This window comes from Carassius carassius, chromosome 36 (genome assembly GCF_963082965.1).
Source record: "Carassius carassius chromosome 36, fCarCar2.1, whole genome shotgun sequence".
Lineage (NCBI taxonomy): Eukaryota > Metazoa > Chordata > Actinopteri > Cypriniformes > Cyprinidae > Carassius > Carassius carassius.
In genome coordinates this window covers 29,213,913-29,235,617 of record NC_081790.1, presented here as the reverse complement: position 1 = coordinate 29,235,617, position 21,705 = coordinate 29,213,913, and the positions used below count along the sequence as shown (strand labels likewise).

At 35.2% G+C, this 21,705-nt stretch overlaps 1 protein-coding gene across 2 annotated transcripts in view; it reads left to right on the top strand.

Moving 5' to 3' along the window:
- LOC132117549 (gamma-aminobutyric acid receptor subunit beta-2) overlaps nucleotides 1-14,124 on the top strand; it is a 108,404-nt gene extending 94,280 nt beyond the window's left edge. Inside the window, exons 7-10 of one of the 2 annotated variants that reach the window (XM_059526904.1) lie at nucleotides 4,496-4,648; nucleotides 7,626-7,870; nucleotides 11,312-11,452; nucleotides 13,455-14,124. In XM_059526904.1, coding sequence (XP_059382887.1) covers nucleotides 4,496-4,648; nucleotides 7,626-7,870; nucleotides 11,312-11,452; nucleotides 13,455-13,802 — 887 coding nt within the window. In that variant the 3' untranslated portion in view covers nucleotides 13,803-14,124. The remainder of the gene's footprint in view (nucleotides 1-4,495; nucleotides 4,649-7,625; nucleotides 7,871-11,311; nucleotides 11,453-13,454) is intronic. The other variant, XM_059526905.1, reaches the window with a different exon arrangement.
- The last annotated feature ends 7,581 nt before the right edge of the window (nucleotides 14,125-21,705 follow it).

Sequence of the window (21,705 nt, the reverse complement as noted above, 5' to 3'; positions counted from 1 at the left end):
TGCATAAAGTCTACAACTTATCCACTTACTAGGGCACTCTGAGGACAAACACTTCTCCATGCAGGCACACATACTGTTAAAACCCTAACTACCAGAACATCTGGCTCTAGAGGGCATGGCAACCAAATGTCCAGGTTTATGAACCCTCTTGTTTTGGCATGGCTGGTGTTATCTGAGGCCTCCAGCAGCTGTACTACACAACCCTGACCTGAGAATGAAACACACATACACTAAAAACAAGAAAAAGCATGTTCTTATAAGTTATTTAACAAAGTCTTGTGTGGCCACTTGATTTATTCATTGACTGCATTTTCATATGCAGGAATTTGTCATGCAAGTCAGTTAGCTGTAGATGCAGTCTCTGGAAGTAATGTCTGGTTCAGAATGTCTAAGAGGATGAACACAGTGTGCTAATGTTAAACTTTAACCGCACTACCACGCTGGCAAGTTTTTAACAAGACTATGCCATTCAGTCTAGGAGCTGATTGAGACAGAAAACCATTGCTGCATTATGATGACCTAGAATTGTAAAAAAAAAAAAAAATGGCAGAAAAAGAATTTACAGTGACAATCATTTAAGTTACAATGCATCATTATATCTCTTATAACTAAACATAACCCTAACCATTTCTTAAATATTATAGTACAATGACTAACCTAGCAAATAGAAAAGTATGATTCTAATTATGTGATGCATTAATGCAAAAATTAATATCACTACATTGCATTTGCAGTTTGATATTAATGCATATAGCAATTTATTTATTTATTTATTTATTTGTTTATTTGTTTATTTTCTCTTTTTTTAGATTTTATCAACATGCAATAACACAATTCTAGCTTTAAGGTCTTTTCCTGATCTTCTCTTCTAATCTTCTCCTTTATCATTCCCATCTTTCCTTCACTGGATTGTCCTATTAAGGGTGATATAGAGATAAATAAATATCAATTATCTAAATAAACTGTATATGTAATAATCTGCATATGTTCAGGAATCACTTTCGTTCTATGAGATTAAAAGCAACGATGCACAAAATGTGAATGTTATACAACCCGAATTCCGGAAAAGTTGGGACGTTTTTTAAATTTTAATAAAATGAAAACTAAAGGAATTTCAAATCACATGAGCCAATATTTTATTCACAATAGAACATAGATAACGTAGCAAATGTTTAAACTGAGAAATTTTACACTTTTATCCACTTAATAAGCTCATTTAAAATTTAATGCCTGCTACAGGTCTCAAAAAAGTTGGCACGGGGGCAACAAATGGCTAAAAAAGCAAGCAGTTTTGAAAAGATTCAGCTGGGAGAACATCTAGTGATTAATTAAAGGTGCCATGTGCAAAAATTTAGCTAAAAATATTCAAAAAATGACCTACACACATCAAAAGTATGAGAATAAATAAGGGAGATGATGTCATTAAAAAAATGTAAAGTTATAGTGCTGCAGAGATATCAACCTTAATTAGCAGTAGCATTACTAGCCCCGGCCCGACAGGTGTCGTAATACCAGTTTCGGCCATGGGAGGCAGTATGCGGGCAAAATAACCACCAGCCAACCTGCAATACACGAATAACTCGCACGGCTTGTGGGCGTAATCTAACCTGATGTCAATCAAGCGGAAGTATGGTTGAAGCCCTTGGCAAGAGACCACCACCCGCTACAGGGAAACAACCGCGCTCGGAATCACAAATCAAATCCGATAAGAAAAGGAGCCGAACCAGAGTAAACAACGGCAATGCTTTCAATAGCTGGAGACAATTGATGGACTGATGGTAAGTTAGATGCTGTTAGTATTTCGCTAGAAGTTTGTTTTATATGTTTGTGTATTTTTTTTCGGGAAGTTATAACATAGAAATGTATCGAAGGCTGTTCTATAAACGTGCTAATGTTAGTGATGGCTAACCGTAGCTGCGTTTGATAATTAGTTGCTATAACTTACCCATTTTTTTATATCATAAGAAACCTGCTCTGTCTAGTCTGTTGATCTCCGTGTCCTCTTTGTTTCGTGGTTTTTCTGTACGTGAGAAAATTGATGTGTGGCGTGAAAGCGTGTGAAAAGAGTCAATTGCGTGTGTCTCACGGTGAATGCTTGAGAGTTGGCAGCTCTGGTTACGTTGGTTGGCGCTAGCTTGGTCAACATCAGCTGTCTGATGTTGACCAATGATGTTGACAGAATGCTGTCTGTCAAATTAATTTTATTCAAATAATGTGTATATACAACTCAATGTAATATGAACAAAACGAATAGGAACATATTCACTGGTAAAGGTGAAGGGGAGTAGCTTGAAGATGTCATGTTTCAAAATCACTTGACATCACCCAACGTTCCTCTGAAAGCAAAACGTCCTCTTATAGCAGCGGTTCTCAATTCCAGTCCTCGCGCCCCACTGCTCTGCATATTTTGCACGTTTCTCTTTGTTAACACACCTGATTCAGATAATCAGCTCGTTAGAAATGAACTCCGTGCATGAACTGTTTTTCAAATGTTCATTGCTCCCTACTCCCTGAGCAGGGGAAATCTGTTGAAGTTTACCTCACATCGAAACATTCATTCACTGATTTGTGCTGTGCAGCGTCTTTAAACATGGACAACTGTGACATCATATAGCTCTGTAAATCAATCCAATTTAAATTCACGTCTTGCACACTTCAATGCACTTTGATTGGAACATATAGCTACGTTCACTTCGAACTGGAATCATGGCTGAATATCCTGTGATGTCCACTTCGCAGGGCACTTATGTTCGAATAGAACAAATGTCTGAAGCTCTAAGAGAAACGTTCAAAATGTGCAGAGCAGTGGGGGGCGAGGACTGCAATTGAGAACCGCTGTCTTATAGGCTTCGGCTATGCTCTAGGGTTGTTGTGAAGGTAGGGGCGGACCATAGAGACTATGCCGTTTCTTGTTTGTTACTCTAGAGTAGACCAATTCACTTTATTGAGGCATACTGCCCCCATCTGGTATGGAATGTGGAGTATGACTTGATTTTTTTTGCCAGATATGACAGATGGCACCTTTAAGTTAATTGATATCAGGTCTGTAACATGATTAGCTATAAAAGTTTTGTCTTAGAGAAGCAGAGTCTCTCAGAAGTAAAGATGGGCAGAGGCTCTCCAATCTGTGAAAGACTGCGTAAAAAAATTGTGGAAAACTTTAAAAACAATGTTCCTCAACATCAAATTGCAAAGGCTTTGCAAATCTCATCATCTACAGTGCATAACATCATCAAAAGATTCAGAGAAACTGGAGAAATCTCTGTGCGTAAGGGACAAGGCCGGAGACCTTTATTGGATGCCCGTGGTCTTCGGGCTCTCAGACGACACTGCATCACTCATCGGCATGATTGTGTCAATGACATTACTAAATGGGCCCAGGAATACTTTCAGAAACCACTGTCGGTAAAAACAATCCGCCGTGCCATCAGCAGATGCCAACTAAAGCTCTATCATGCAAAAAGGAAGCCATATGTGAACATGGTCCAGAAGCGCTGTCGTGTCCTGTGGGCCAAGGCTCATTTAAAATGGACTATTTCAAAGTGGAATAGTGTTTTATGGTCAGACGAGTCCAAATTTGACATTCTTGTTGGAAATCACGGACGCCGTGTCCTCCGGGCTAAAGAGGAGGGAGACCTTCCAGCATGTTATCAGCGTTCAGTTCAAAAGCCAGCATCTCTGATGGTATGGGGGTGCATAAGTGCATACGGTATGGGCAGCTTGCATGTTTTGGAAGGCTCTGTGAATGCTGAAAGGTATATAAAGGTTTTAGAGCAACATATGCTTCCCTCCAAACAACGTCTATTTCAGGGAAGGCCTTGTTTATTTCAGCAGGACAATGCAAAACCACATACTGCAGCTATAACAACAGCATGGCTTCGTCGTAGAAGAGTCCGGGTGCAAACCTGGCCTGCCTGCAGTCCAGATCTTTCACCTATAGAGAACATTTGGCGCATCATTAAACGAAAAATACATCAAAGACGACCACGAACTCTTCAGCAGCTGGAAATCTATATAAGGCAAGAATGGGACCAAATTCCAACAGCAAAACTCCAGCAACTCATAGCCTCAATGCCCAGACGTCTTCAAACTGTTTTGAAAAGAAAAGGAGATGCTACACCATGGTAAACATGCCCCGTCCCAACTATTTTGAGACCTGTAGCAGAAATCAAAATTGAAATGAGCTCATTTTGTGCATAAAATTGTAAACTTTCTCAGTTTAAACATTTGCTATGTTATCTATGTTCTATTGTGAATAAAATATTGGCTCATGTGATTTGAAAGTCTTTTAGTTTTCATTTTATTAAAATTTAAAAAACGTCCTAACTTTTCCGGAATTCGGGTTGTATTTAGTAGAGAGTTATGTAGATGCTCAGGTATGATTAATGGAGGAAGTCCGGAGTGGGACTTATTCTAGTTCTAAAGCAAAATATAAAAAGCTATTAAATTTACAAAAAACATTTTATAAATCTGGCTAATTGCTGTTTTCATTCAGGTTCATATCCTCGCCTCTCCCTGAGCTTCAAGCTTAAGAGAAACATCGGCTACTTCATTCTGCAGACCTACATGCCTTCCATCCTAATCACCATCCTGTCCTGGGTATCCTTCTGGATCAACTATGATGCCTCGGCTGCCAGGGTTGCTTTAGGTAGGCGCTAATCTAACAAACCTTTCCTACAGCTGATGACTTTCATTGTGTATAGAAACATTTACTTCTAATGTATGAGTTAAGACTGCAGTAAGCATGATTTGTGATGCTATTTCAGTCCTAATTATGCTTTAAACAGTTGATGAAAATGTAATATATAAACATAAAATTTTTTTTCTTCAATATATTCATTCATGTGTGTGTATTGAAAAAAAATCATATATATATATATATATATATATATATATATATATATATAAATAAAGATGACCAGGTTACATGAGATTAACCCCAAATACCCAAATATTTTTTTTTTTTTTTTTTTTTTTTTTGGAAGTCATTAATCAAGCTTAGTCACAGACATTTTTACTGATTTGATTGTCTTTGTCTTTTTTTAAACACGACACATTCTCTCTCTCTCTGTTTTGTAAGCCTCCACTTTTTTCCCGTCATCACTGATTATGTAAGGCTGATGTAGGCAGCAAGCGTGCAGGCTTCTCAGCGTGAATAAAAGAGCACTCTTTGTGATTGCTGTCTGGCCTGGCCTCATTCATCCACACAAGTGCCAAACCGCTGTTGCGTTGAACAGAAGGCAGAGCGAGCATGGATGTATAGAATGAGCAGATATTACTGTTTAAAGCTCATCCTGATTAGAATCATTAGGCATTTGATTGCAAATGTGCATTTGTATGGATAGAGCTAGAAAATGGCCAGTTTTCCTCAGCTGCATAACTCTGATTTAGCCAATAACACACGGCAGGAGGAGGATGTGATCTTTTTTAAGTTTTTAAGTTTAATCATGTCTAAACTGGTTCCATATGCAAATTACACTCGCAGTGCTTAGCAGCCAAGAGAGGTAATGAAGGGGAACAGAGAAGGGTGAAATGTTTAGTGCCATCACCTTTAGCTATACCTCTAGTAATAATGATAAAAACACAATGGTTTATGGAGAATAATAACTCTGCACCTCATAAGCTCTGCAATACCTGTCACAGGATCCACAGTTAATGTCATGAAAACTGTCAGAATGACACCGAATGGGTATTTCAGTGCATGAAAAGACAACTATTTGTTAATCACCGGTTAGTTGGAGTCAGGCGTTGTGTTTCACTGATTAAGGTGCATAACTCCCACTCCGCCAGCTGAAAGCATGAAAAATCACACAAATTTAAGATTGTGAATCATCAGCTGAAAGAAAAGAATGGCGATAAAGCCCCCTCACACACGCAGAGATGTTTACCTAACTCTGTAAATGAGGACACGCTCAGGGTGCTCTAGTTTGATGTTCACAGAATGCAGTGAGAGTACGCCACAAACTTAGTGTGCTCTTATGTTTATTTGTTAGGATAAAAATACATCAATGCATGGGCAACATTTGTATAACTTGAGAGATGGTTATATATAAACACTGTAACACATTTCAACTCAGACTATTTACCATGCAATCACTTTTAAAGCTAAAATGCAAGAAGTTTACAGAAAAGAGTCACACTTTATTTTGATAGTCCACTTCAGACATTAAAATCTCATTGCAGTGTTATCCCTTAAAACACATCTTTGATAAACAAAATGATGAAATTGAATGTTTTCACCAATACACCCTCACCTCATTTACTATGCGTCGATACATATGAATATGTAAATTAGTTCCCACCTCTGCTCAATCACCGCAGTTTAGACTGGCTTCACTTTCAGTTAATTGAAGTAGTGAACGCTACACAATGGCAAGTGGCAGTACTGGATAAATGGTTATGGGGAGTGAATGTCTTCAAATTCAGAATGGATTATAGTCTAGAAAGCACACAAAGAGCACTCTCCTTATAATCTTTATATCACATGAAGTTCGATTATAATCAATGAAACTCTACACTGCACAATCAATATATTATTTACATTGCATCAATACTTTTTTTTTTTTGTTATAATGAGGGATTTGCGAGCGTGTACTGAACAAAATTCCTGAGTGGAGCTTAACTTATATGTCTCTGATTGGTCAGTTTGCTCATGAAGTCAAAAGATATTTCTGTGATTGGCTACACTGCTCAACGCTGCGAGAACATGCTTTAAATAGAAACCTATGATGAGTTGAGATAATGATTTGAAAAGCCCTGCCCCACAGGTTGATGGGATTGGTTAAATGTTTTTGACAGAAGGAAACAAACAGATTCAAACTGTGTTTTTGAGACTGATTTTGGTACACTGCAGTTTTTAGGATAAAATACTCTGCAATGCTGTTGTTTGTTGAATTTGCTTGGTTTTTAAGCATATTAAAAATACCAGATATATGGTAACACTTTAGTGTGGGGATCAGTTCTCACTATTAACTAGTTGCTTATTGGCATGCATATAACTAGCACATTGTCTGTTTATAGTACTTATAAAGCATGTCTTATTCTGCATGATCATATTTTAGATCCCTTAATTCACCCCATGGCTAAACTAACAACTAACTTACTAACTATTAATAAGCAGCAAATACATTTTTTGTTGAGGTAGAAGGTGTAGGTAATAGTTAGTAAATAGTGAGAACTGAACCCTAAACTAAAGTGTCACCAGATACACATATAAACAATGTTAAAAACTTGATTTTCACCACATGGGGGCTTTAAGTAGCTTTGCAACTACTGTACATGTCAGCTAACTAGCAGCTACAGATCTCTTTCACTGTCATTCTCAAATTAAGTCTAATTAAAGCATTAGTAGACTCTTATTAGATTAGGGTTAGCAGAATATGTTGACATGCATTTGTGAAGTTAGTTTAAGTCAGTAGAATAAATTGTGAGCAGATACCAAACAGACAGTCTACTTATGCTCTAATGACTACAAAGTTACTTATAGTTAGTTGAATGTCTAAATAAAGTGTTCAACAGAAAGGGATTGATCAGTCAGTATTTATAAAGCCTTATTTTCAAGAATTATGTTTGCTAAACTGAACCCACTTATTGCACGCATAACAATGAGTCCCTCTTGACCGCAGGAATCACCACTGTGCTGACCATGACCACCATCAACACACATTTGCGGGAGACGCTTCCAAAGATCCCATATGTCAAAGCCATTGACATGTATCTGATGGGCTGTTTCGTCTTCGTCTTCCTGGCTCTGCTGGAGTACGCACTGGTCAACTACATCTTCTTCGGCAGAGGACCGCAGCGGCAGAAGAAAGCTGCAGAGAAAGCCTCCACAGCCAACAATGAAAAGTTGAGAATGGATCCCAACAAAGTATGTTTTATCTTCACACTCTACCCGTGTTTATAATAGCTGCAACTCTAATTGAACAGTAGTACATAGGCAAATTGTAAAAATAGTGGTAACACTTTACAAGAATTTTGTTTTGAATCAATGGTATCATGAGAAAAAGCTCTGTGGTGATAAAAAAAAAAAAATTTCTTATAAAGAAATGTTACTTTATTTTAAAGTGTCCTTGTTAGAGAGTAATTATACATTTAAGTACTGAGTAATACTCATTAACTATATGTAACATGTAACAAGGACACCTTAAAAATAAAGTGTTACCAAACAAGTTACATATAGGTTTAACAATACAAAACTGGCTGAAAACCTCTTTAAATACATTACTTAATGTAAAGTAACGATGAAAATTTTGGGGAAAAAATAATTAAATTAAATTAAATTAAATTAAATTAAATTAAATTAAATTAAATTAAATTAAATTAAATTAAATTAAATTAAATTAAATTAAATTAAATTTTAATTTAATTTAATTTAATTTAATTTAAAAAGCTGTATCTGCGCTAATCTAAAGTGCCAATGAATAGTCATATTATTATCAACTAATGTTAACAATAATTAATGAAAAACTGCAACAAATTAATTGTCCATTGTTAATGTTAATGCATTAACTTCCATTTATTACCGTACCTTGTTTTGCAATATTTAATATTTTTGCAAACTATTGGGTGTTTACAAATACACTGATTTAATAACATTGCATCACTACTGAAATGTATAAAACTGAAGCAGCGATCGCTGATGCTCATGCCATTAGAAATCTCCATCTCTGATTTTAAATAAATGACTTCTGGTGGTTTTGTCCCAACAAATCAGTGTCACTGTCAACACCTTTTACTTGTGAATGGGTGTTTTGATTGTTCTGTCTAGTCCTTATTCATACCTTCACCACAATTTTAATGTCTCGATTATAACTAACATGACACTGCCCTATAAAATCTGTACATTTAGAGTAGTTTGCTTGTTTGACAGTGAAAGCCGTGGTTCTTCTTCAACATAGTCATTATTTTATGACTTCGGTTGGCAGTCATAATTGGTAGTTGGTTGGCTGTTGCAGACGTCTGATGTGGGGTTATGTTAGGGTAGAGTTAGTTTGTGAATTTAATATTTACTGTGAGTCAAGCCTTTTGCTTTTACTATTATTATAACAACTAAAAGCACAGAAATCCTCCACAACTACATCAATAGATGGCAACAACCAGTCATCCCAGTCAGAATAATCATGTAATGTGTGTTCACTCTCCACTCAATTTATTTGGTTGTTGTACTGTAACATCATCAGGTGACATTCGGGTCAAAATTATGTTAAAAACAAGATTAGTTTCAAGAATAAGTTTGTGAACACTAAAGAGTTTAATTGGATTTCTCCAATAATTACTCATAAAAGGTGTTCTGATTTTATTCTAAATTATAGAAAAACATTATGTGACTGTGTAACAATGAGGGAAATATAGGTAAGGTCAGATCCAGTTGCAGCTTTTTATAAAAAAAAAGAGCATAGTCATACAGACAAAGGTCATACACCAGCCATACAACAGTACGTAGTGGACAAGGCGAGATAATAATCCAACACAGGCAATAGATAAAGACAAGCAGCAAATGATCAGAGGCAAGATAAACAGGCTAGGGTTACAGGCAAGCATTTGGTATGGCAGCTAGGCTAATCAATACAGAGCACCTGTATGTGAGTGAATGCAACCTTTAAAGTGTCTGGGTGAGTGTGAAATCAGAGGGGATCTTGGGAAACGCAGTCCAGGGTGAATGTCTGAGTGGTGAGCAGGGAATGGACCGTCACACACTGCTCCTGTGGTGTCAAAAATGTCCATTTATTTTAAATTAATATAATGTACTCATCATTTTATTATGTATTATAATGTACTATATTTGAGTTCAATATTTTTAATGTAACATTTTATATTTTTAGTGGATGTTATTGTACTGAGTTATATTTATGGAGTAGTAATGACCTATTTATTGCCTGTTAACCACAACAGAGCCTGGTTATTGATAAATCTGTTCTTATTTGGAAAGAGTTAGTGACACAATGCCAGAAGCTTTGACAGGTCCTTAAAAAATAGATTACAGAGAAAAGGGCTATAAAAGCACTGCTAAAGACCTGGATCCCTGCGAATCCACAGCAAGACCTCATCCCTCTGTGAAAAACCTCATCCCAGCTGTGAGGAACAGTGGAAGGATCATCATGGTCTGGTGCTGCTTTGTTGAATCAGGACACTTTACAATCATTAAAGGAAGAATCGATTCAAAAGTGCATCAGGACTTTGACCTGAGTACTAACCTTAAAGGGGACATGAGATCCAATTTTCACTTTTTTATGGTTTATACATGAATAGCTACTAATTTTAATAAGACCACCTCTGAGCCATATACAGATATATTCATGTATCATGTGTTGACACACCCCACAGAAGAGAGGGGCGGGATCAGCAGAGCTCATTATCATTTAAAGAGCCTTGCAACAAAATGTGAACAGAGCTGTTTTTGACAAGTTGTTGTTTTATATTACCATTGAGGAATTTTGACCAGACATTTCATAAAGACCCTAGTGAAAATTGTTATCCAATGTCCCTTTAAGCCCTTTAATGCTGTGGCATAACCTAAAGAGGAAGACAACCCAGAAATTCAGAGACAACTGAGAAACTGATGCAGATCTAAAAGAGGCAGCTACAGGAAATATGCTTTTGCAACAAGTTACTAAATTCAAGTTTATCTACTCTTATTTGTTTATATGAAACAAACAGTGAAAAATAGCTTGTTTTATATTTAAATTAATTACATTAATGTTATAATTTAAGATTTACAAGACATATTTTAACTGCTACCGTGTAATACTGCTGTAAAAAGCAACTTTTTTTGTTTAAAGTGTTTGCAAACCAAATGTTATTGTACTTTTGTCCATATAGCAGTACTTTTGTATATATTTTATATAATTATTACACTGAGACCAGATCAGTAATTCTCAGATCAGTAATTCTCAGCCAGTTTTGCTTCAGGGTCCAGATTTTATATTTATATACTGTATATATTTTTTTTATTATTGGCATTCATCGTTGTTTTGCTCTGGATCTTTTAAACTCTGTTAGAACAGATCTTATTTGTTTATTTATTTATTAGTTTCTTTGTTTGGCATTTGAAAACCACCATATATAATAGATGAAGCAAGAACAGCACTCTTGGAACTGGTCAAGACCTTTGGTCTTTTAGTTTGCTGAAATTGTGACGATGCTTTGCTGGTGCTCAGATGTTGTATTTTGTACTATTTTGGATTTAGGATTTTAGGATAATCCACAGAATGCCAGCATTGCCACACACTCTTAAAGAAGCCATACATGTAAGTTTATCAACCTCTCTTGAAGTGACTGCTTTGAAAGTGCTGATTTTGTATGCTTTCAGTGGTTGGTGGGAAATGTAGTTCAGAGAGACGATGCTCTGTATGCCAGAATGAAACAGAGGGATATTGACGGGCATGACTCCATGTGGGAACCCATCTTTGTGGATGATGCAGCATTAGGACTAGGGGATTCAAAAAATAAGGTACTGAATAAGTTCATCAAGAGAATAATAGCATACAACGTGACAAATTTATTTGAGCCTTTTTTTCTTTCCTTGATTCCTTGTTTCCTCTTAAAATTCTGTCATCATTTTAATACTCTCATGTTGTTTAATGGCTTTCTTCTTGGGGGAAGGTCATCAGTGCTCTATTAGAAGAAAAAGAAAGAAAAACTATTGTGTGTATTCAGATGAATTTACACAAGTCATACGGGCTACTTTTATGGTACTGGTTTTGTCCCGTTGGAGCTCATCAGTGTTCTGTTTTAATTTTGTACACCAAAAAAGACAGACAGGTTTAGAATGACATTAGGGTGAGGAAATCATGACTTATGAATTATTCCTAATTCACAGCCTATTTTTTCTCCATTTTCATTATCACCTCTCTTTTCCCTCCAAACCACTCAACCAAACAAATGTAAAAAAATATATATATACTTTTGAAAGTACAAATCCGAAGGGAACAATCTGTTTTTGAGGGACAACAATTGAAAAATTGCTTTTTTTTTTTTTGTTTATTGGATTTTAAAAAAAGTTCACCATCTGTGATGCCCTATTATTTGTATTCAAAAGATAATCATTTTTTAGCAGTATTTAGCATAAATACCATTATGTTTACCACCATGTCTTGCCTTTGCTTTACATCTTCATGTGTACTAATCCATTTCCACTGTGTGTAACTGGCACTTTGTTGATTTGTCTCAGTATGCGTTAAATACTGTGTTGAAAGTTTAAAGAATTATTCTAGGAAAGCAGTAAGTCAGTCAGCATTTGATTTCTTGTTTTGACAAAAATGTCACAAATCTGACTTTTATAATATAAACTCAAAATTGCATGTTAGCCCATGTCAGAATTATGATAAATAACCTTGCAGCTCTGAGAAATAAAGTCAGACATGTGTAATATATAAGAACCAGAATTGGACTTTATAACTCATAATTACAAAATTGATATCACACAAACAAAGAAAATAAGTCTGAATTGCATTAATAAGGTACATAAACTTAATAAAAAGTCAGAAATGCGAGTTTATATCTTGCAATTTGACTTTATTTTTCACAATTGCAGCTTTTTGTCTCACAATTCTGACTTCATAACACAATTGTGAGTTTATTCATTCAATTCTGAGAAAAACATTTAATATAACTTTAGAGAATTGGACTATAAATTGCAATTTTGAGTAATATAACAAGAAAAGGGCAGAACTGTGAGTTTATGTCTTGCAATCCTGACTTTATTTCTTGCAACTGCAATTTTGTGTCAAACAATACAAAGAAAAAGTCAGATTTGTAAGATGCAAACTCGCAGTTGTGAGAAATAAAGTCTATTGTGCTATATAGCCACTGTAGGGAAAATACCCCCCGCGCCCCCCCGATAATAGCCTTTTTATTTGCATCTGAGAGTTTATATCTCTAAATTATGATAAATGTATAATTCAGAATTGAGAGTAACAAAAGTCAGAATTTCAAGATCGCAATTGAGGATAAATATTTGCAATTACATTTTTGTTTTCTTTTATTTATTTAGTTTAATTGTCATCACTTTAGACATTCTACCAACAGTAAGTAACTTTGTAACTACATGTCAACTATCAGTCATTAGAGTATAATTAGACTAGGCTTAATATCCTCTAACACTATTTTAATGGGTCCATACAACATACTGATTATGAGAAACTTTGCAAGTATATGTCAACTTATTCAACTAACCCTAAACCTAGCCTAACAGTCTACTCTGAAAGTTAGTAGACATGTAGTTGAAAATAATTATTTTCCATGCAGTTGCAAAGTTAATTATAGTTAGTCGAATGTTTAAAGTGGATTATCAAAATAAAGTGTAACCTTGTAATTTTCGTAAAGGAAAGAAAAACCTTCTTTGATGTCTTGACTATTTAAATCATTAACTGTATAACCAATGAAAAGCTACAAGAAGAAAAAAAGGACAACTGTTATCAGCACTAACCTATTGATGGGTCTTTATGTCTTAGATGGACCCCCATGAAAACATCCTTCTCAGTCCTCTGGAGATCAAGAATGAAATGGGCACATCGGAGTTAAGCCTGGGTTTGGGTGACCCCCGTGCAACCATGCTGGCCTTCGACAGCTCCTCGCTGCAGTATCGCAAAGCCGGCCTGGCCAGACACAACTTTGGACACAATGCGCTCGAACGCCACGTGGCTCAGAAGAAGAGCCGACTACGACGGCGCACTTCACAGCTTAAAATCACCATCCCTGACTTAACTGATGTCAATTCAATCGACAAGTGGTCGAGAATGATCTTCCCCACCGTATTTTCCTTCTTCAACGTTGTCTATTGGCTTTATTATATCAACTAACTGGATTCTCGTCCGTCTGAGAAGCGCCACTTATTTTTATGTCAGATTTTGCAATACAAGCAGGACTTATGTTGACTAATTCAAATCAGGACTAATTCCCTTTACCTTGGGTTCAGTTTAATTGCTTGCTGACACTGATACTCTAAAGAGGTTAAGTACACTGGTGCCTGCTCCAAAAATCAATCATTTTCAGTGCGCTTGCGTTTTTTTTTTTTTTTTTTTAATTGGTTTATTTTAGGACAAGATCTGTTTTGTTGCCAAATTATCAAAACAGTTACTGCTGCAAATTAGTTATCTTTATATTATCAAAAAAATAAATAAATAATAATAATAATCAAAGGCAAAACATGGACATCCACAGTTCTTTCTCCTTTTAGCCATTTCTAAGAGAGCAGCACTGGATAATTTAATATTTATATACATTTATTTGTAATCTCATTGAGTAAAGAGACTCTTATGAATGTTTTTAACATAAGGCTGTATTTTCTACTTCTCTACTCACAGATGGTTTATTTATTCAATAGAATTTATTATACACTTTTACGTAACCTCATTTATTTTGAAAAAACATTTCACTCAAATTATGTACTCTAAATTTTATCCTCACACCTTAGCCGGCTTTATATTTCCACGATGCTTGTATTATGTTTGATTTCTTGCTTTGGAAATTGAAGGCATCACTACTAATAGCGCAATCCCAAATTTAATAGCACTCATAGACTTATTGACATTGACATTCATTGACATTCAGCTGTAAAGCGCAATGCTTATTAGCTGATAGCAGGAACAGAGGAAGAGGAACATCCACATGCACAAGTTTCTGATGCGTTTTGGAAACGCACCCCAGCATGGGTTCATAAGATGCTGACCAGCTAAACTTTGACATCTTGGGCCAGTTTTACTAACAGATTACGCCAGCACAAACCGTCTTTTGGCGTTAAAATAGCTCTGAAAAGCCATGGACAAAGTTATTTTTGCACCTGACCTTATTTGATATGCAATTTTTAGGAGTTTCCCTTTCAGATGCAAAATTTATGGGAGGAGAGTCTTTAAATGAATCAAGCAATGTGTTTTACTAACATATTACCTTGTCAAATGACTGGTATTTCGCCATTATTTAACTATTTAGTGCTTGAAATGGCTGCATTTGTTGTTGTTGTTGTGTCTTTATTTTTTTATTCTTTATTTATGACTACACTAATTTGTGCTCTGCCTGGTATATTGCATTGGCAAATATGTAAATGAGATGTTGCATCTGTGTTTTTTAATTTGCGCATTGTTAGTAAATCACCCGCAGAAATGTCCATGCGCATCAGGCCGTTTTTGGAAATGCGCTCTCGCGCTAATTTGCCCTGTTTAGTAAAACTGGCCGATCGTGTGTATAGCCTCAATCTGTCCTCACTCCGAAGGAATAATTATTAGTTTTCACCACTTCATCAATATTGAGACAGTTGTTATTTTTTTATTTTTTCATTGTTACTATTTTCTGCATGGGTTAAGGTTAGGATTAGGGGTCAGCTCATGGTTAATACCTTGTTATTACCAGTTATTATAATAAGTATATGGTACGTACATGCAGAGCAGGACTGTAAAATAAAGTGCTACCCAGATTATTTATATTACACTATTTAGAAATTTTGAGCACCTAACTCAACCCTTACTCCGAAACATAACCATATCTCAATATAAAACAGTATAAACACAGTATTTGACTACAGTATAATCACGATAATTTCTTTTAAAAATTAAACATAATTTAAGTCTTCTTTGGCCAAATTATAGCTTTGTGTGAGGAACAGACCCAAAGCTGATCACCGCAGGTAAATCTGATAACTGAGGCAACTTATAACAATTCAAAACTAATAACACATTATTTCAGACACATAACTCAAAGATCAAAGCAGACAATACAGTAAATCTGGCAATTCTCCTTTACTTGTATAATCTAATATCTTCTAATATCGGTCTGTGTTGTCTGAGCCTAATTCAGCTTCGTTCTTTCTTTCTTTCTTCATTGGCTTTCATTGGCTTCCTCGATGAAAAAGAGTTCACAAAAATGAAGTCATTCCTTTGTGTTATGCACTGTAAATATCTCTTGTATAGGATTGTTAAAATGCTCTTTGTATTCATAAGAAGAGAGTAGCTCTGTGTTTACATATGAAATGAATTGCAATTATTGAGACGGTGGAGGGGCTCATGGTGCAGAACCAATATTGTAATTTTATCATGAAACTTGATGAAATCATCTAAAAGAGCCAATCAGAGCTCAGCGTCCTCCACCGGTGAGAAGGGCATATGAATATAGTTCGGCTTTACAATGCTCGAAAAATATAAAAGCACAATACTGAACAGATTTAACTTAGAAGGTATATACACATCTTTATTTATACATTTACTTGTCATTACGTTTTTTTTTATTATTATTTTTTTTTTTTTGGTACAGTGCATCTGTCATAATCATTTATAAATATATGTAATCCTGATGGACTTGCATGTAAGACATTTTCCATCAAGGTCTGCAGTTTTAATTTTATCAACAGTCACAGAGATAAAAACTATATGTATCATGCTCACCAAGAAAGTCAGAAAAGCTTAAGAAAGTCAAAATTAGCATTGATTTAATATGATTTAATCAATCATCTTATATCCCAACCCCTTTGATTATCAGTAATAGCTAAATATTGAATGATCTTCCGAAACATTATTCATAACCAGGGAACTGTGGACTTGAAAGCATGCCAGAAATCAAGCATCATATTTATCAGTCATGTTTAATCATGCATCCCTGTACTGCATGCAATACTGGCACCATACAATCAAAAAATATTTAGCGATTCATATTGCTAGATCTTAGCAAAATTGCTGAAAAGAAAAGTTCAGAGGGAACTTGACATAAATTAGTGGTATTTAACTATATGAAGAGATAAAACATAATATGATCATAAGTGTAGCTTCTGGACTGAAGGATCAGAAATGTGTGAATGCATTTATTTACCAGCCTGTGGATAGTTCAATAGGTTATTAATAGTGATTGTATATGCATAATGACGGCGATTATGTAACAATTAAGTGTAACAATTTATGCTGTTTATTTATTGTCACAATTATTTGCAAAAGATCAATGCTTCAAGAAAAAGATCAATTCATATATTCACTTATATTCATACATTTCCTTTGTCAGTTCTTTGTCAAGCTGTAGAAGATTGCGTACATTGTTAAAGCAAATGAGGTAAGGTGAATGTGGGCATTAGGGCTTATTTTAATATATTTCAAGAACAGTTTCAAGGTGTAAATATCGATTATGGTACTAAACATCCAATTAGAGATGGCTGTTCATGTAAATACTAAATACTTTCTAACAATGTGTAATGTAATATTTCTAAACTTTCTGGTTTGTACTTTACTGGTTAATGCAAAGGTTACTACAAAGCAATTCTATGAATAATACATGGTGACAAATCAATAATATAAATAATGTGAACTTTGTCACTTGCTCTCCTTAGTAAACAAATATTATTTATTTATTTATTTAGTTTGTGTGTTTATTTATTTATTTTTTCGGTACAGTCCCTTCTCTTTCTGATGTTCTTCATCTAAAACACACTGCCATTCTAAAAATCTGCAATGGTATCTATATATTCTTTCCTCTTTTATATTTTATCCTCTGTTTTATTTTATAAATATATTTTCCATCTCGGGTCCTAAAATGACTAGATGCCACAATTAGGCCTTTTTAGCTTTTGTGTGTGTGGGAGACAGAGATACAGAAACGATGGAAAGGTCTATGAATGTGAGTGAGCACTAGTTTCTGAGAGCTAGAGAAAATGCAAACACTTGATAATTGATTTGCTTTTTGTTGGTGCCTCTCGTTTTTTTTACTTTTTTTTATTTAATTAATGTTTTATATATTTGTAATACTCCAACAAAAGCAGAAAGTCAATGAGAAACGATGGCGTAAAGACGGCAGACTGACCGTGTTTGCACATGTTTACAGATGAAGCCTTCGCTTCCATTCACAGAGGAGTCATAGTGATATCTCACAGCATCCCAAAACAGCAAGCGCTCTCTGACACCAGACAGAGGGTCAGCAGATGCATATGGACTGACAGGAACAATTCTTGTTATAATCTTCAACGAACCCTCAATAAATGCTGTATAAAACTCAAAAAGCTGTCAGATTCTCTGTTTATGATATGTTTATTTTCTTGTGCAATGTTCCTTTTCTAAACTTTACTGAAACGCGTGTCCCCAAGCCATCCTCACACATGCACAGCCAATATTGCTGGTCCGAATCTGATGTGTTTACCATCTGAGGCTCTTATAATCTGTGCTACACTGTAATTCTCCCTTTGCACCATTGAAAATCAATGCACAGATAAAGAAACAAAGATATAAAAGAAATACAATTTAATACTGAATCTGAGATCTTGGCCTCTAAATTATATTAGCCAATGTCAATGATTATTTGTAGAGAAAGGTTGGGCAAACTTAGATTTCTTTCTTTCTTTCTTTCTTTCTTTCTTTCTTTCTTTCTTTCTTTCTTTCTTTCTTTCTTTCTTTCTTTCTTTCTTTCTTTCTTTCTTTCTTTCTTTCTTTCTTAGGAGAAGTGCTTCACTTTTAACTAATGAGTGTGAAAAAAAGGATGTTGGAGTGACAGTAAAATAAACAAATAAATAAATACAAACAAACACAAATGATGAATAAAAATACGTAATTTATTTTCTGTTGTACTATTCCATTTTAAAGCAACACAGTCTCATTCAATTGGAATGACAAGATGATTTATAATAATAATAATAATAATAATAATAATAATAACATAGTTCAGTTTAATTTTGTAGAAAAAATTAACACAATCATCAAAAAATATTTTATTATATAAAATTTAATTGTACAATAAATAACAAATATTTTAATAAGATATTTAATTACAATATATTTAAAATAAATTGTAAATTAAAATTCAAATGGTGTAAATTGCATTTACATCCTTAATTAAAATATTTATTTGAATTATTTATTTTTTTATTATTATTATCATCGTTAAAAATGTAATGCCCAGAGGTTCCTCATTAAGTGAAAAGTATAAGATCGCTGTCCATGATGAAGTTTCCCTCCTGGATACTGTGAATGTTAATATCTGTAAAGATATTCTTCCTCAGGCATGTACAGAACGTGATGTAGATGACAACGTGTGGACGACTGAAAAAAGCCACATTGACTTACATTTCTGTGCTCCCATATCAGAGCCAAGTATGGATATGTTGGCAGGTCATATGTGGGATTTAATAATAATAAAGTGAAACAAATACTGAAAGCACACACAAACTAAATTTCTGATTTATTCTTGTAACATGAAATTTTTTTTTTGTGGTGAAATTGATTGTACTGAATGATGAGACACCAGGAGCCTTATTTCTAAAGTGTGCGTATTCTCAGATTTCATCATAGAGTGTGCATGTGTTTAAATCCATGCCAGCGCTCGTATTTGTAAAAACTGGCTTTGACATGTTAATGCAAGTCTTTTACATACATGACATTAACAAAAAAGAGAGCCGTTTACAAGAAAGAGAGCTGAAACCATTCAGTTGTGCGCAAGTTCAAGATCATCTGAAAGAGAGGCACTGTGGATAACACTTGCATATTTTAGAGATCACCGTAATTTAGTACGGTTTCTGCTCAACAAGGCCCCTGGACAGGATCTCTATGTTGTAAAAAACTACATTATTAAAATTACTGCTCACGCTTTATTGAGACTTTTGCCTCAATAAACTCCTAATTTGCTGCTAATTAATATTTAGTAAGGAGGTTGTTAGGTTTAGGAATTGGATGGATTAAGGGATCTATAATATGTTCATGCAGATTATGTGCTTTATAAGTACTAATGGTCAGCACATATTCTAGTAATATGCATGCTGATAAACAGCTAGTTAATAGTGAGAACTGGTCCCTAAACTAAAACCTATTACTGTATCCTCTTTCCTCTCTGAAAGATCAATTTTAAAAGCATTCCTAATTTATTTGTGAAAGGTGCATTGTAAGTATAGGTAACAAACTTAACTGGTTTGTATGAAAATGGTAAAGAACAACCAACAAAACAGACCGAAGTTATATGGAAATGTACTGTGTATGCTATATACTTTGCAGTGGACTTTCTATAATGTGTGTGTGTGGCCTTATGCAGCGAGGTGAAAATCCCTCTGGGTGCCTTCATGTGGGATGACAAGAGGTGCAATCTGTACAGCTCCAAAGGAATGCAAAACTGATGTAGCCACTGAGTTCATTTATATTTAAAAAGATGCTTGAAGGTACAGCCGGGCAAAATCCCTAAGGAAGTTCCCTCTAGTATTTCGTTCATATATCTGATGATACACACTGACAACATGCAACAAAACTCACTCATAAACCCGAGACAGAGTCGTGTTAGTTTAAATTGCTATTGAACTGTCAAAATGACTACATGAAAGAGAGTTCTAAGACTGTTAAGGATGCTAACTTTAAGTTCATCATACAGTATGCTAGTGTTCCAGTTTAGGTTGTAGACAATACATATGGTAAGACTTCACATGCTTTTAAAATCAAAATGTTTAAAATCATTTTGCCTATGAATTTGAAAATGAATGCAATGTAGCAACGGGTTAAAATCGCAAACGTGCTGTATAGATATGATTAATGCAGAATGAACTGGGCTTTGGTTCAAAGACATCACTTTTGGAGCATGATAGCACAAATAAGCAGAACCTGCACTTGCATAAACCTTTATCTGCCCTGCTTTGATGTTCAAATATTTCGGTTAACCTGGTGCAAAAAGACAAATTTGCAGGGTGGTGAAAGTAAAAAGTAATGTATTATTCAACACCTGGGGTAGACTAGCAAAAGAGCGGTGCCACTGAATGCCATGCACGAACCAATTTTAGATGCTCATATGCATGCACACAGAAACAGAGATATGCATGCACTGGCAGTCGATTTTAGTTTGGTTTGCTTTCCAATTAGTTCTTAAAGCTTTTAACTTTTCATTCTCACAAAAAATAAATACAAAATAAATAAAAAACCTTTTCATGCTTCAGTAAATAAATTGGTACAATTTCTGTATTCTACAGTAGTACAAACACAAAGTGAGCTGCCTTAACTACCTTGATATGTGCCATGTAGTGTCAGCCACAGAGCGTTGTCTAAAAGTCTGATGCATATGGGACACAAAGGTGGAAACATTTGAGGGTCTACAGGATTTCCGGGAGACGTGTGTGTTGCGTTATTTAACGGTCTGTCTGGAAACAAAGATGCCCTGGTGCCAAACCCCCTCACGAACAAAAAAAAAGGCGTTGTGTTAGCAACTTGGACGATGAACGCTTATCAGGATCAACTAAACGCTGGAGTTTCAAAAGTAAGTAGACCATAAGAGACTTCTTTAAACATATGTCAGAATATCTACTGATTGACATGTTTTTTGACATTGCACCACATTAAAGAGCCCGTGTGTAATAATGACTTGCACGTTGTATCAATTGCAGCATTTTTACTACGTACTTTTAATTGTTCTATGGCTGCTGATAGTGACTTCAGCATTAGGTCAGTGTGTTTCGATTGGTTTCGATTCATCACACAGCTCTGTCAGGCATGCTGTAGGAGTGTTAATGTAATTCTATGAATGGAATCAATGAAGGCGAAAGCTCCCTGCTGTGAAGACTCCAGAGGTGAGGCTATAGGAGTTTACCGGATAATCTCAGACACAAGTTCCCATCTCTCAAACACGTGGCTATACACGTGCCAAGACAAACCCAGGAAGAGCAATGCAAGTACAGCTCAGTTGTCGGTCTGTCTCTCTTTGTGCTTTGTCAAGTCACTGTTGCCGTTCACAAATCTGAAACAACTAGAACAGAAAATCTTTTGATTTCAGCTC